Source organism: Festucalex cinctus, chromosome 10 (assembly GCF_051991245.1).
Source record: "Festucalex cinctus isolate MCC-2025b chromosome 10, RoL_Fcin_1.0, whole genome shotgun sequence".
Lineage (NCBI taxonomy): Eukaryota > Metazoa > Chordata > Actinopteri > Syngnathiformes > Syngnathidae > Festucalex > Festucalex cinctus.
This window is the reverse complement of record NC_135420.1, coordinates 22,927,764-22,944,812: the sequence shown is the minus strand read 5'-3', so window position 1 is coordinate 22,944,812 and position 17,049 is coordinate 22,927,764. Positions and strand designations below refer to the sequence as shown.

Sequence of the window (17,049 nt, the reverse complement as noted above, 5' to 3'; positions counted from 1 at the left end):
ATAAATTACAAACCAGCTTTCTGACAACTCCATTCACTCCCAAAATGAATAAACAGCTGTTTTTTTTATTTTCTCTGAGCTAAAGTATTAGTATTAGCTAGCGATCCAAGATGGCGGGATCTTCTGCGCATCCGATAGCGTCTTGACAGCGAGACCTGTTGCGGCTCAATATTGATCCATATATAAGGCGCACTGGATTATAAGGCGCATGGTCGGCTTTTGAAAAAATTGAAGGCTTTGAGGTGCATCTTATAGTCATGAAAATACGGTAATGTAACATTAAACTGTTGGGTTAAACTAACCAAAATGTGTGAAATACATAACCAAGCGCTGGGTCAAAAAAACGGAACCAATGTTGGGTTATTTATACCCAATGTATTGGGTTGAGTAGTTGACCGAGTACGTTAGGTTCAGATTTGGATCCAATAAGTGGTAAAAAGATCTAAGAATTTTACGTTAAATTTACTTCAAATACACTTAAAACAGCTCAATCAAAAACAACCCAATTTGGGTCAAACATTGGACTGACCCACTAACTTGGGTCAATTTGACCCAACGTTTTGTACAAGACAACTCACTTTTTTTTTTTTTTGTGCAGCACAATTATTATTAAAAAGTACCTTTTTTGCCCATTTGGATTATTTTTGACCCAACTGTTTTTACATTGTACCCAGAAAATGGGTTAGAAAAACCACACAGCATTTATTTAGAAAAAAAAAAATGGAAAAAGCTACAAACTTTTTTTGATGAAAGGAAACTTTACTCATTTAAGATCAATCGAAATCTTCTAAACGACTTGAAATACGGGTTTTGAAAACGACTGTAGTTCGTTAGTCCCAAACCACTGCTAATTAACGGGCTCCAAGGGGAATCATTTGGTGTCCTCGTCACTTTGTATTTCACATAAATTACTTCACACCTCGTTGCTACCACTTCCTTCTTGCGCGGCATACAAATCGGTTTGAATGAGAAGCACATCTGCCCGTTCACATCTGCCACTGTTTTTTTTTTTTGCATACTCACTAGCGGTCGTGTTGGATAATGATGTCGTTCCCTCGCAAGCGACATCAAAGCCACCTGACTATTTGCCATCGCCGTCCTACCAGCCGAGTCCGTTGATGCAAGTTTGAATTATTTCTTTTAAACTCAGCGGGGGCGGCGGGTAAAAATAATATTCAATGTGAGGGATTTGCAAAATATGGAATGGGGTGCTGTAAGAACTATAACCAAAATCAAAGTAATGTTGTTTTGTTACTTGACATCGGATGGATGGATGGATGGATGGATGGATGGATGGATGGATGGATGGATGGATGGATGGATGCAGACAGACAGCTGACAGATGGTCATGTTGCCGTGGACTAACAATTCTGGCCCCCAAAAACCTTGTTGTAACGCAACATGAGAGGTGCCTGGTGCTGATGAGGGGTCGCCATAGCAACCTCACAGAAGCTATTGTCCTTATTACGAACCAGTGAGGCAGCCAAATGATTTCCCAGCCGCTATTTTAAGGTCAAATTACAAAGTATTGCTCTAAAGGACGCAAGCCCGGAGTGGGAGAAAAGTGCAATGATGTGCACAATGGCTGCTTTGACCTCCCGCCGCACAATGCTATTTTTTTATTATTATTATGATTTCATCACTGTCCCAAGGACGCACCACCAGTGGATCTTTTAAGAGAGGTGATGATCACGCCTGTGTCTGTGCTTGTCATCATTCCCAAGGCAACAAAGCAAATCTAGAAAAATGTACCATAGGATGTGCTAACCAGGCCTGTAAATTCCTTTGTGTGTCATAAATTTTTTATGTAATGCAGAATAACTTAAGTTCTAAGAAACATTTAACAAGCAAAAAGAATCGTTGCAAACAATTCTCAGCTAAACAAAACAAAATACTGATACTTTAGAAAAGTGCAGCATCAATAATTTGTGTAATCTTTGCAACGTGTAATCTTAATACTTTCCATTTTTTCCGTTCTTTGTTTTTTTTTTTTTTTTTGGTTTGTTTCGAAAAGTGCCCCTCAATCATTTGTCTTCTTTTTAGGAAAATGCAACACTTGTTTGTGTTCTTTCTAGGAAAGTCAAGCATCCAAATTTCTTCTTCTTTTTAAGATACAGCACATCAATCAAGTTGGTTTTCTTTTTAGGAACTGCGAAATGAACTTTTTGTCTAATGTTTGGAAATTGCAACATCAAAAATTTGAGTGATTTTGGGAACGTGCAAAATGAATACTTGGCTTTCTTTTTTGGAACATCAATCAAGTTGATTTTCTTTTCAGGAAAGTGCAAATAAAGCATTTGTCTTCTTTTTAGGAAAGTTGAGCTTCAAAATTTGAGCGATTTTGGATATGCGCAAAATGAATATCTGGTTTTCTTTTTCTAAATGTAAACATCAATCAGGTTGATTTTCTTCTTTCAAATTAATCAGTTGACTTCTTTTTATGAAAATGAAACATGTAGCTGGACTTCTTTTTAGTAAAGTTTAGTCTCAAAAATTGTCTTTTTAAGACACTGGTCATCAATAATTATAATTTTTATTATATTATATAATATAAATAATTTGTCTTATTTTCGCAAAGTGCAACATTACTAGTTTGTCTTAATTTTAGAAATGTGCAACAATAGTTTTTCTTTTTAACAAAGTATGTTAATAGTTTTTCTTGTGTTTTGGAATGTGCAACTTCAAGTTTTTCTTCATTAAGTATAACATCAATAGTTTTTCCTTTTAAGAAAGTACAAATGAATAGTTTGTCTTCTTTTTCGGAAAGTGCAACATCATTAGTTTGTCTTCTTTTTAGGGAACACAAAATGCAAACAAATGCAGCAGTAATATTATAGTTTTAAACAGTGTGAATTATTATGCTTTAATGTTTATATTTTGATGCATATTTCTGCATTTTGCCGTCATGTATTCCGCAAACAATTCAACAAAAAGAGGTGTGATGTATACTTTGTGTTGGGGTGGAAATTGTTCCAACGGGCCAATTTTGCCGCCGTCACCCGGCATTTGATCCCAAAGCGATTTCGATGAGAAGACTGCGAACCGCCTGTAATTTCCTTTTCCGAATGGCTCTGACTATCTATCACCTGGTGGCTCTCCCCGGACGCGCTGAAACAATATGATTCCTTGCAGCGAGCTATTTGTTTTCTATTTGCAAGTCCAGCTGCGTCTCGTCACAGGTCACCTAAGCCGCAGTCTATTCATCGTATCCTCTGCTGCCCTTTTAAGAAATGCTTCTAAATTGACTTTGACACGTTGCTGTGCCTGTAAAAATGTGTCTGTCGGCCCCTCGTCCGACTCGACCGGTGGAGCCTATTTGCATCCAAACTTAAAGCTTTTGACGGGCGGCGCGTCTCGGGAGTGGGTCACTTGTTGAGGGAGCGTTTACGCCTTTGAGTGCTTGTTTTGCAACCTCCCAGGGTTTGCACATATTCGGCGAGGACAAAAAGAATAATAAAAAAAAAAGACAACTGCTAAATGGGGTTAGTGGCAGAAAAACAACACTGCAGTTTTTCTTTTTCTTTTTTTTAACAACTTTTTTGGATTCAGTGAAAAATGGATGCTTTTTCCTCCCTTTTTTTTTTTTTTTTTTTTTTTTTTTGCAATTACCAACTTCTTTTGCTGCTGCCTTTAATTCTTTTTTTTCTTTTTTTTCTGATAAAGGTGCTTCCTGTTTTATATCTCATCATGTACACTTATCTTCACAGCTCGGAAGTATGAACATACTGAATTTCCAAATGCATCCAAAATAAACAGAAATGTTTTTGCTAGCTAACTTTCCTTTGTGTTTTGTTCTTCATTATTAACAAATGTTTCATGATATTCTGAATTTACCTCAATGCTAAAATGAGCTAGCATAGATAAATTGGGACTTTAGGTCACTGCTGAGCTAAGCTAACGAGCCTGCTGAATGTCACGTTTTTTTGTAAACACTTTTATGAACATAAATAATCATGGGAACCCAAAAATGTATTCTTTCAAAGCTTTTGTGTCTACCATTTTCAAAATTTTTCGACACATATTTGGGGCAATTCAATAAGAGACTAGGAGTTTAGCTAAAACGTTAAGCTAAGCTAGCTAGCATTCTGAATGGAATATAAATTACATATAGTTAGCTGTCATGTCTTAACACCAAATATACTCTTTTAATTTTTTTTTCTCTCAAAACATTTATTTTGTGGGCGGATTCAAAAGGAAATATGGACTTTAGCTCAATGCTAATCTAAGCTAACTCATGCGAGCTCTCTAGTTAATATAAATAAAGACGTGTTCACAAGAAAATGTACTCATTGAAAGCTTCTATTCTTATAGTCATTTATTTTATCTTATTTTTTCCTTTGGCTACTCACACCAACACACATTCATCGCCAAGTTCCAAGGTTGTCAAGTCCTTTTTTTTTCTTTTTTTTTTCTCCTTTTTTTGCGGGGAGTGGAGGGGGGGTGGGTGAGAGTACAAATCAGTCTTTGAATAGTAGTAAATACTGCATTGAAAGAACACACAACTATTTAACACAGAGTTGCCACAGATATTTTTGTACAAAACCGCTTATTGTTCTGTACATTTAGGAGAGTCAAGTGCAGATTTTTAGTGTTGGCAGGTTTCACCTATTAAGCCAACTTTTCACAACAGATGATATAAAAACAAAATGACATTCAGTATTGAGCTCTTGACTTCCTCGCAGGTGTTCTCAATGTTAAAGACTCCCCATTTGTCACCATATTGCTGCGCGATGACAGGATGGAATTTGCTATCTTTTCAAAATGTAAAGACCTCGCGTTCTCCTAACGGCCCCCGTTGCTTGTGAAAGGACATTTTGTTGAAGGGGCCGATATTAAAAGGTATCATAAAACATCTTGGGATGAGTTATTGTCGTCATCAGCACACAAAAAGGACACATGCATACACACAACGGCTGGCGCGTCGCTGCAGAGAGATTGTCTGTGAACGTTGGCATGCGTTTACGCGTGGACATGTACATCCCACAGAGAATCTGTGCTTTTCATTTTCATTTTTTTTATGGTGCTTCTTTTACTTTTTTTTTATTTATTTATTTTTTGTTAAGGTGCCATAAGAGTCCCAAGCTGTTACCTCCGCCGACGTGGTTATATTGTGTTGATTTTTCTAAAACTTTATGAACAAAGAAAAAAGGTAAAGGATCAAAGTGTTTTTTTATTTTTTTATTTTTACCCACCACATTTTGCGGAGCCCCTAAGGTGACATGGTAGAAAAAAAACAAGTTTGCGTTCCCTCGCAAAAAACTTTGCGTTCCCTCGCAAAGATTGTGAGGTTTTTTTTTTCTTCCATGTCACCTTAGGGGCTCCGTAACATTTCGACTTCTTAAATGAGACATATAATGCTAATAATAATAATATAATTTTTTTCCACAATTGAAACTGTTTCCAAAGTATCTTAACAACTGTTATGTGACATGTTTTTGTCAAAATACCCCTTTACATTTTCTTTTTTTTTTTTGCCTTGCTGCCAGTTTTAAGAGCGCAGCCACACTTTTTTTTTTTTTTTTTAATTATTCTTTCATTTATTTTTTTTTATTTTAGATTGTCCGGCCTTGGCGGAGGTCTTCGCTCTTATCTTTATGTGCTTTGAACATCCTTACAGACTCTTTTTCGCTCTTTTTTTCTTCTCTCATTTTGGACTTTTGGGATGGAAGAACAAGGTGTTTTTCTTTTTGTTTTCTTTTTTTCACAGTTTGGCAGTTTTTTACATTGGCTCAAGAGTTTTACTCTTAACACGACTGCGCCTCCACCACGCGAGGCTGAACCGACTGTCTCTTGGGACACAGGATCTTGGTGAAAGCCCTTCGGAAGCTGCTGTGGCACAGCGGGTACAGGAACGGGTTGATGGCCGAGTTGAGCCACAGGAGCCAGAAGGTGATGTCGTACCAGAAGGTGGACATGCACGTGCCTCTGCAGGCGGCGCGGATGATCATCATCAGCGTGTACGGCGCCCAGCAGATGCCGAAAATGCACACGATGATGGCCAGCGACTTGGCCACCTTGATGTCTCGGGAAAGGCGGGATCCCTGCGCCCTGCGACCCGGCGCCGACACCGCCGGCGAGGGCTGGAGCGGCTGCGAGTTACTCCCTGCCGGCGAGAAATTCTCCCGCTGCGCCAGGATCTGACTGGCGTTGAGGTTGACGCTGGACGACGGCAAGAGTCCGTTGTCGTCTTCGATGACGGCCAAGATGGCGGTGGGCTCGCTGCACGACACCTTCATAATAATAATAATGATAAGTTGTTTTTGAGCACATTCAAACAGCAAAATGAAAAATGAGGAACGCGAAGTGTCGCGAGTAACCTTGCGCGTCTTGACGAAGAACACGGACCACGCCGCGCCGTCCCGCTGCTTCTTCACCGCCCGGGCTGCCGGCGGCTCCTCGAGGCCGGCGCCCAAGTTCTTGTTGCGCCGGTGGATGTTTTGGTAGATGCTGAGGTTGAAGTAGGCCACCGACAGGAAGGGGGTGAAAAACTCGAAGGTGGAGGCGGACAGCAGGAAGTACCAGGTGAAGTAGAACTCGGCGTAGCACTCGTGCGCCGGCACCACGCTCTTGCCCACCCACGCCTCCCAGAAGATGATGGCGGGGCCGTAGAGGAGGAAGGCCAGTGCCCACACCGCCACCATCTTGAGAACAGCCTGGTGCGTCATGTTGCGCTGCGCTCGGTATCTCACCTGAAATGGAAAACGGGCGCGGGCTGACTTTCGGCGACACAAACACATGACACAACTCAGTTTTTGGTTATAATACTATGACGTGACATGATTCTATAGCCTGTCTATGGTGGTGCAACGGATCAGCGTTGATCCGTGGTCGGTTCGTATCGCTTACAATCAGCGGATTGGTTGGTTGGTGGGGACGACGACAATGAATGACACCATTCAGGCATGTCAAGGAAGCTAAAACGTAACACACCGCTTACGCTCAGGCTAACTTCAAAATAAAGTTTGTTTACATTGATTGTGGCCCACATCTTGGCATAATATAGCTAGCTTAATTCTCTTTTAGACGTCTGTAATTTTAATAGACATTAAGTTGCGATCAGATCAACACAACGCTATCCCAAACTCACATTCAATCGCTAATTTAGGACACTAAGAGACCGCTAATCATTTACGCCGTCATCAATACAGCAGAAGTCTCCCCGACAAAAGTGGCTACTGGCTAGCATGCAGCTAGCTGTTAGCATTACCTAAGGGTACTTGGCTGGTAGCTGCAAATGAGTTTGACGACTGGTAACTGGCTTACTTGAAATTCTTTTTCAATATTCTGGACCAAGGCTACTTTGTAATTCACTCTCCTTGTTTAAAGGAAGGGATGTGCCTTAAAATTACACTTTGAGGTCTTTTCATTATTAAAAAAAACAAACAACAACTTTGAGTTCATTTATCTTTATAAAAACACTTTTGCCCATTAAAAAACAAAAACACTCAACTCAAAATGTCAATCATAGCATAGTTTAGATTGGAGGAACACAAGTACCTTGTACATGAACCATGTATAAAATGAGAATGTTTCTGCCTCATATTGTAAAGATGTGTTTCTAAATCTAAACGGCTATATTAGACATTTTGAATTTATTTTTTATTTAATGTAATGGGAAAAAACGTTTTTTGCAAAATAAATTAAGACACGAAATCCTAAATGGCTACATTAGACATTTTGATTTTTGTTTTTAATGGGGAAAAGCATTATACAAAACAAATGAAGACAAAGTACTACTGTATTTATCTTCTTTTTTTTTCCCCCAATCCGTGGCTCATATCCGTGATCCGATCCAGACTGTGACTTTTGTGACCCGTTGCAGGACTAGCGTTCAGTGTAGTTTATTAGCATTAAGCTAAGCAGACTTTCCTAAATCAAAGCTATGTGATTATTTGGAATAAGTGCACCTCTAAATGGGGCGTGGCCTAGTGTGTGACATCAACAGCCGGTTGGCCATTTTCCACGTCTGTTCCATATTCCTTGCAAGTGTTTTCATTGTGTACTTGCTGCTTAGTAAAACATTGGTTCTGGTCACAAAGTAAAAAAATTAAAATAATTGACCAAGCCATGGTACCACTGTACCTAAAAAAAAAAAGTACTTTCCACCGCTAGCGATGACTTATATTTCAATCCGCCACAACTGCCAGTGCCCTCGCCGAGCAGACAAACATAGCCTACCCGGAGCGGCGCGTTTAAATGAGCCCCGAGTGCTGCCGCGCTGACAGAGTGATGGCGTAAACAAAAAGCCACTCATGATGCTCTTATTCTGCCTTGTGACGATGGGGAAAAATGTAGGGCTGGGTGACTATCGCAAAAAATAATAATCACAATTATTTTTGATATACATGATTATTCACTGATTTTAAAACATTGTAGTTACTCAAGTATTCAACCTCAACTTTAAATATAACTAACAATCAGAAAATAAAACTGAAATAAAATAATTGAATTTTAAAGTGTTGTGTGCACCTTGGCCTCTAAGGGGCAGTGTGGGAGTACACTCGTTGAACATCGAAGTAGAAGAAGAACGTTTTTAAGTGTATACTGTATATACCTTTGAGTATTTCTACATTACTTGTGTGTATGATTTTCTTCAGTGTTTTTGTGTGAATATTTGTTATTTGAAAAAATAGGGTTTTTTAAGACATTTTGTACACTCAGTTAATAAAATTTTAGTGGTCTCTTCACTTAGCAACAATTAAAGTCACAGTACAAGTCATTTATATGTAAATATTAATTTTAAATGACAAAAATGCAGTATATATTTTGACGGTGATGCCACTCTGACAAGTGAACGGGTTCATTTTTCATTCGGACAAATCAAGCACCACTTTAAAAAAAAGGCGACTAAAAATAACGAAAATGTAGGCCAACTCGCTGTCAAAGGCAGCAGCTTGTGCCTGAACTGAATATTGAAACCCACCTAAAATATTCCAAACGCATTCATAAATCGACACAAAAAAAATGCTGCTTGATATTCTCCGGCTGTCAACATTTTTCCAAATAAACTCAAGGTTACATAACAGACGGTCTTGTGCCTTTCAAGTGCACATACGCTCGACATTCGTGGGTGTTCAAATGCATAAGGAATGACTAATGTTGGCCAATAGGAGGGAGCTGTGCTAAAAATGAACATGAAATGGCCAGTAATTGTTGTTTGAAAAATTCTCTTTGAAGCTCTCCTCAGGACATTTATTAAAAGTTAGCTTTCATGTAATTCCCACCCTGAGGCTTGTTTTTTTTCTTTTTTTTTCTCAAAATATTTGTTTTCTACACCATGCTGCGGCCGAGCTCGATGAAGTGATGCTCCCCGTCGTGCTGACCTCCGAGAGGAAGATCAATGGAACTGTGCTCATTCATACACATGGCTGAGTTTGCATGTTTGTGCAATGCAATTCGAGTGCGCGAGATCGTCGGCAGACGACTGTGAAGTTGACTAATCGGCTGGTACATCGGCCGGGCCCTAATTGTCACACTGCACTGTCGTCCAAAGTCCTCACTCACAGCAGCAATGGACTTAAATCAAGATGACTTGACTTGTCTTGACTTAACCATTAGGCAACATCTCACCAAAACTGATGAATAAAGTTTAGTTTTGATTTTGATTACTCACACCGACTTCCCGACCATATAAGAAGCCTTTCACACTTCACAAAGTACAAAAGAGGCGGAGCTTTACGACAACTGCGTCAAAATAAAAAACTAACCCAGTTAATACAGTTTTATTTTCTTCTCTGTGACGACCTATATCCTGTGCTCATGCATGCAGTCAAACTTAAACGAGTCACTGGCATGAATATGGAAAAATACTGGCTGTAAAAAATGTTTTACTTTCAGTTTTATGTGCTTGACGCTGGCTGGAGTCAGTTTCAAGTGTTGTATTTAACAGGCGATGAAAATTTCCAAGGATCAAAGAAAACTATTCGTAATATAATTTTTGCTAGATTAAATTTTTTTTTATTTAGATTCAAAGTTCTAATAGACTATTAGCCAATTAGAACAGTCTTTGAATGATAGTCTTCTCTCTATTAAATGATTTCATTTTATTCCAAGATTTTACTTTGGAAAATGCAAAAACACAAATTTGTGCGATTAATTAGTTTAACCCTCCTGTTATGTAATGGGTCAAATTGAACCACTACATTTTTTTTTTAGGTACAGTAGTATATTTAGTGACTCAATAAACAACTATAATTATTCATAAAATGGTGAATAATGAAGTTCATACTGCAATTTTGTTTTGTTTTATTTTTTCGAGTCAGGCATTTGGTATGACGGGTCAAATTGACCCAGACAGCCAGTTGGTGTTTTTGACAGAATCAGCTAACTCAACTGAAGCAACAAAAACTGGTTGACGAAAATTTCTTCCTGGTGGAGCGTTTACCCAAGTAATCGATGGAATAATCGACAATAATCAGCAGCTGTTGTTATTGGATTACTAGAACTCTCTTCCATTGTTTTACATTTTCAAACGATCACTTCTACCAACATTCCTAGAAAATGACAATGTCCCTTCAGTGATGAGCTATTCAGGCTACTCATGCATCCCTTGGGGCTAACTGGTACCCACGGGTACCAAGTTGGTGACGCGTTATATCAACAAACAAGCAATGAACATCAAGCCATCCATTTTCTACTGCGCGTTTTTCTCATTAGACTTGCGAGTGAACAGGAGCCGATCCAGCAGACCTTAAATAAACTTGGAAAAACACTTACTCACATTCACACTTATGGACTCAATTCATTTGGAATCTAAATGCTTGAAATGCTGAAAATGTTACTGGATTGGACAAAACCAAGGTCTGAACCCAGAACCACGAGGCAGAAATGCTCTCCATTTAGTCCAATGTGCTGCTCCATTCATTCCTGTCATTTTTAAATGGAAACATTGAAACCATAAAAAAAAAAAAAACAGCTTCTCAGAGTGACGCATGCAGTCCACCTCCAAAATTGAGCCTCAGCATCAACAGCACTTTTTTTTTTTCCCATGCAGCAGGTGCAGTGATACTGGAACCTCTAGTGACAGCGCATGAGAGAAGCGTACACCCTGGATTGGTCGCCGACCAATCACATGGCACATATAGACAAAAGACCATTCACACACTTTTTTTTTTTTTTTTTTTTCCCCCCCAGCCTTTGCCAACTTGTTCGGAGACAATCAAACATTTTTCGGTGTGACGCATTGCACCTCACCTCCAAAATTTCAAAACTGAGCTTCACCATCAAAATAATAAACATATATATATATATATTTTTTTTTTTTTTTGTGGTATACTCACAGCTTTAGTAACAGACAGGAATCGGTCATAGCTGATGAGCACGATGTTGAAGACGGAGGCGGTGCAGACCAGGTAGTCCAAGACCAGCCACACCTTGCACAGAGCCTTGCCCAGCATCCACCTGCCCGTCAGGTTGTACGGGATGTACACCGGGATGCAGAAGGCACCTGGGGGCACACCATCATGCATATCATGTCGTGCCAGTTTGCTCACGCGAGGGGGGGAATGCAATCAGACTCCCTGCAGTGGTTTGATTGAGGAGGTAAGGGGGTGATGGGTTAATTCACCCTGTGCTGCAGCACAAAGAGGGTAATGGGGAAGAAACCCCTCCAAAAAAAATCATACAATTTGATCTATTTTTAGATGATTGTAAGAGAAATAATCCACTCCATACTGAGTGATTGGGAGATAATTGCAGGGGGAACAAAAGACTTGAGGGAGGAGTGCGAAAAGAAGGCTCGACACAAAGAGGCAACTCACCCACGAGAAAATCCGATATAGCCAGGTTGAGGAAGAAGTAGTTGCTCTGAGTTCTCAGCGTTTTGTCCACGGCGAACGCCAGGATGACCAGCGCGTTGCCCGCCACCACCGTCGCCACCAGCGTCACCATCGCCGCCGACAGAAGCAGCACCAGGTAGGCCGGCAGCGCGTCGCCGCCGCCGGACGCCGCCCGGGTCAAGTTGCCGCTGGAGTTGGACTCCAACACGTCCATGGTTTTAGAGGGGCTCCCGCAGCATGGTCACCCCACCTTCGTCGCACCTGCCAAGTTCAACCGCGCGCTTCAATGAGATGTCCAAATGAGATGACGGAGACGCGCGGGTGGAGGAACGGGCCATTGTTGGTTTGAGGACTTTGGAGGAGTTTTTGGAAGAAGTGGGGCGGGGGGCGTCTTGTGGTCACCTCGCTGCTGGAGCGCGGGAAGATTCTCCTCTTGCGCGCGCCTTTATTCCTTGTGCGCATTGGAGGTGTGAGCGCACCGTCTTTTTTTTTCTTTGTCACCACGCAGCGGTGTTAACCACGCTCGACTTCCGCTTAAAGCTCCACAATAAAAGCATTCAGTACAAGGTCACACAAACACGCCATCAAAGCAGCAGGTGAAAAATGTATACATAAATATTTGGATAATGAAAAAATGTTCATGATTTTTGCAATTGGAGGCACCCACGATAGATTCAGTTTCATCTGCAAAGCAGGTTCATTTGTATGTGCTCTGCACTCTTTTTAGGTACAAAAGTGCTTTTAAACAGCTTTAATTAAGTGTTTTTTTAATTATTATTTTTATTTTTATTTTTATTTTTATTTTTATTTTTATTTGTATTTTTATTTTTATTTTTATTTTTTATTTTTATTTTTATTTTTATTTTTATCATTATCATTTTAAACTTCCTTATGTTAAATTTTTTAAAGTTTGTTGAATAATGTTTTAAGATTGTTAGTTTGTAACCTATTTTCATTTATTTTTCTTCCTCTGAATGTTAACTACTGTTTCTTGATGCTTATGTGTTGTCTTTCCTCGTGTAAAGCACATTGAGTTGCCTTGTGTATGAAATGTGCTATACAAATAAACTTGCCTTGCCTTACCTTGCCTTTACATAAAAGCATTACAGAAAGAGAAACTCATATGGGTCATATTTCAACAAGTTTTGCTTCTCTCTGTCTCCGTTCATTTCTTTTTTTTTTAGAGTGAAATAAAAATTTGGATTGAATTGAAAAATTGAAATATTTTGAAATATCATTAGCCAGCTGGGATAGGCTCCAGCACCCCCCGCGACCCTTGTGAGGAATAAGCGGTCAAGAAAATGGATGGATGGATGAAATATCATTCAGACATTGCAAAAAATCATAATTAAAAAATCATCTCAAATAATTAGATTAACAGTAAAAGGGTTTTAATCCTTTTACCGTTAATCTAATTATCCTAATCTATAATCTAATCCTTTTCGGTAAAAGGAAACCAAACAGAATAGAATAGAATAGAATAGAAAAGAAAAGAAAAGAAAACATTTCATCTTTGGTGCCAGTAGATCACTTATTCAAAAAGTCGGTCATAAATAACTCAATTCATGTTAAAACTGGATCAATCTATTGGGTCAATTTGACCCATTTTAGGGGGATTATTTTGTACATTATTTTGTAAGTTGGGTCATTTGGGTTGTTTTTATAAAAGGACCCAATTAACCCCTCCAAAACTGGGTTAAAAAAAAAACAACTAATTTCATCCCTCGTTATCAAGAAAAATTCATTCTTAGCATACCTCAGACACAAGTTTGAACAGAGGTATCCAAACTATGGCTCGAGGGCTATTTGTGGCCCACCGCCCACTTTTTAGCGGCCTGAAACGTATCCTAAAAATCAATTTTTACATTTGATATATTTTTTCTTTGCCATTTTCTTACACTCAATGTAAATTTTAAAACCTATGTTTGAACTTGCAAACACCACTTCATTTTTCTTTTGTGTGAACCTAAAAGAAAACTTGTTTTTAACACTCAGGCCCAAAAAACTCAAAATCAGTTACATGATTTTCATTTAGCAATGTTGAAAATAGAGAGCTTGTTTGTATGCAATATGAATATAACGGACAGCAACATTTAACTTGGTTCGATTTTGTAGCCTAATCTGCTGCAAACTGAACGCCTCCAAGTGAGTAACAGATGATGGTTTATGATTGACAGGTGAGCCATTAGTCATCCTGGATTTCTTGTGTCGCACTAAAATTGGTGCAACTAACAGGATGACGACGTTAAGAGATATTTCTTATTTTATATGAAAGGTACACCGTGCTCTCTCATGTCCACAAAGAAAGCACGTGCGTCATTCATTAAACTCGAGCACGCATGCACTGAATACTCTGGAAAGCAAATACAGAAAAACATCCAAAGTCAAACACCTCTGAGGTCGTACAATTGAGAACTTTCTGGCTAAACTATGCAAAAAAAAAAGGATCTAATGTATTCTGTGAGACTTTTTTTTGTCTTACTTTATATTTTAAGAATGTTTTACTTGTCAAAAATGATTAATTATTATTTTAATTATTATTTAATTGTAATCATTAATGATTATTATTAAAATAATTATCACAACAACATCCGTGAGAGTTTGACCCGGGAACAAAAAAAATCCCGAAAGCCCAAGGTTAAAAAACAAATCTGATGTTGTGTTCAACTTTGGAGTTTCCACCACAGTTGGAGCAGAATTTGAAAACATCAGCTCTCGCCCGGCACGAGCCGACTACAAAGGCAGGTAATTCCCATCAACCGCACCCCATGTTGGGTGTGCTCAGCTCAAGGCGCTTCCCTCCCGAGGATAAGAAACCGAGATTGAATCCTATTCTGGGATTATCGCAGCCGTCCGTGAAATAAAAGCCAAACGAGAGGCAAAGTTCTGCTGAGACGCGTTTGATGGCTCATCCCCAATGTCGACAATCGCTCAACATTATCCTCTTCACTATACGGAAGAGAGATGCAGGACTGTTGCAAAAGTCTTGGCCCACTAAAGGGATACTTGACTCATTTTACCATTTTAAGCAATAAAATTAACTTCATTATTTTTCATGTTGATTTAATACCTTTAAAAACCCACTTTGCTTTTTGCAGTCAACTTAAAATGACATCACAGGTACTAAGAAAACAGATAACGGCCAATCATGGGTCACCTGTTGGAAATGCTGCCAACTTTATTTCCTTTTGAAATACGATGCTTTTACTTTGACATGTCAAACCGGAAGTTGCGCGCTTGCAGGCAGTTCCGTCAATTAACGCAGCTGTAAACAATCATTGGACGACAGTGCACGGCTTTTTCCTTTCGAGCAGGTTGCCGTTCGTTATCATTCTTCGTTGGAAAAGTTGAGCAAATGGACAAAGTTGATTTAAGAAGCTGTCAAAGCATTCATGACTGTGATGATTGCTTGTGGAAGAAGACTACCGTTGATTGAGCAAACCAAAGTGGTGAGTCACATTTCAATTATCTATTGTTAGCTTAGATGCTACGCAATGCTATGTTTGTAGTAAATATGTTTGTTTGTTTTGTATGTCAAAAATTTTTGTTCTACGGTGTTTTGCTGTTAAATAAACATCTGTGCAAGGCACTGGAGACATCCAATCAATGGGCGCTATAGGCCTTCCTGTTTTCTTGGTTTGATCATGTGACAGAGCCATGATTGGTCGTTACCCGTTTCCAGAGCATGCGTGATGTCATCTTCAGTCGACAGCAAGTGGCAAAATGTGTTTTTAAAGGTATTTATTGGACATGAAAAATAATGAAGGTATTGTTAAATATAAATATAGACAATATATCAACTTTTTATTACTGAAAATGGCTAAATTAGTTAAGTATCTATTTAAAAGATATGTACTACAAGCAGCCATTTTTATACAGTAAACCAGTTAACGCTTGTCAATTTAGCGTCACCCATCTGCTTAGGATACATGCTACCGATTTTAAATAGTATCGCAATGCATGCATGACCGATGATTGTACGTTCCAAACAATACAACAACAAACCGATAACATTTCATTTTTAGCAGTACTCCATCATAAGGAAGTCATGCTAGCAATGTAGCAGCTTTAGCGTCCGACTGCGGGTCACTCAAATCTTGCTAGCAACCCCATTATCTTTTTACGCATGTATTGTACAGGAAACTCCACAAGGGGGCGCAAATTCCAGATACAAACGCCAATAATTTACACGTCACATACGATTGTGGCATGTGATGAAAACGAGCTTGACATCCCACAGTCACAGCGGTGGCCTAATACTTTTGCATACTATTGTCGATCCATGTATTGGTTTTTCACAAGCTTGTGGAGAAAATCTGGGCTGACACGATGATGATGATGATAAGCTTGTGGGGGCGTACTCGCCGCTCCTTGTGATTATTCTCACATGAACTTTGCACGTCGAACTGAATGCGGCATCCTTGAAGGCCACCCCCTCCCCATCCTTTCAGAGCTAGATGACTAAACGCTGAATTAAATCACCATTTAAAGAAGGACTCGTGAGGATGATGTATGCCGGGAGCTCTGCAGACGAACCTGCGGATAATTATAGGAGACAGTCAACATCTGCCCTAAGCCAACAAGTGAACGTTTTCCATATGCAGATGATGTCTCCCCATGAAGTGACATCCAAAGAGAGGTGAGGGAGCCCCTCCACGCTGAATGCAAAACACTTGACGATGACACATGGATGCACGGACATGAGCAAACTTCTCCCAAGTCAACTTGGTCTCTGATTCACCGGAAGATGGAATATATTTGTCGATCTCGTTTGGAATTGGGAACAAATGCCGACGGGGACAAAAAGAGCCCCCGCAATGACACTTGTTGGAGTGTTCACAGTTTTACATTATTTGTGAAACTGCCGCTTTGCTGAGAGAAAACCTTAACATCATTTTTAATGAGTACAACCACGGTCATTAATTGTACAACTCGAGTGGATGTCGAAAGTCCCCTGTTCAAATGTCATGTTTTTGTTATATGGAAAATGATACCAAGATTTAACTCTTTGACCGCCAAAAACGTTTAATAACGATTAGTAAAATCCAGATGTATGCTGCCATAAACGTTAAACGTTTTTTTTGTTTTGTTTTTTTTATCAATAGGCAGTTCACCATCTAAGTGCAGCACGCGCTGCCTGCTCAATGAGTTGTGGAATCAAAAACACTCACTATCCATGGCCAGCAGATGGCAGCAATGTATCTCTTTTAAATGGGCTCATTGCGTATGAAATTGCAATGAAACATGATGAAATCTGATGCAATTGGACGTT

The 17,049-nt window shown here is 39.4% G+C and overlaps 1 protein-coding gene across 1 annotated transcript; it reads right to left on the bottom strand.

Annotated features, from left to right (window-relative positions):
* Positions 1-4,297: 4,297 nt before the first annotated feature.
* LOC144026922 (histamine H3 receptor) lies at positions 4,298-12,260 on the bottom strand. The gene is made up of 4 exons (XM_077534059.1): positions 11,760-12,260; positions 11,280-11,446; positions 6,318-6,689; positions 4,298-6,230 (listed from the first exon to the last, which is right to left on the bottom strand). The coding sequence occupies exons 1-4, from the start codon at positions 11,989-11,991 to the stop codon at positions 5,745-5,747; spliced, it is 1,257 nt and encodes a 418-aa protein (XP_077390185.1). The 5' UTR covers positions 11,992-12,260; the 3' UTR covers positions 4,298-5,744.
* Positions 12,261-17,049: the final 4,789 nt, after the last annotated feature.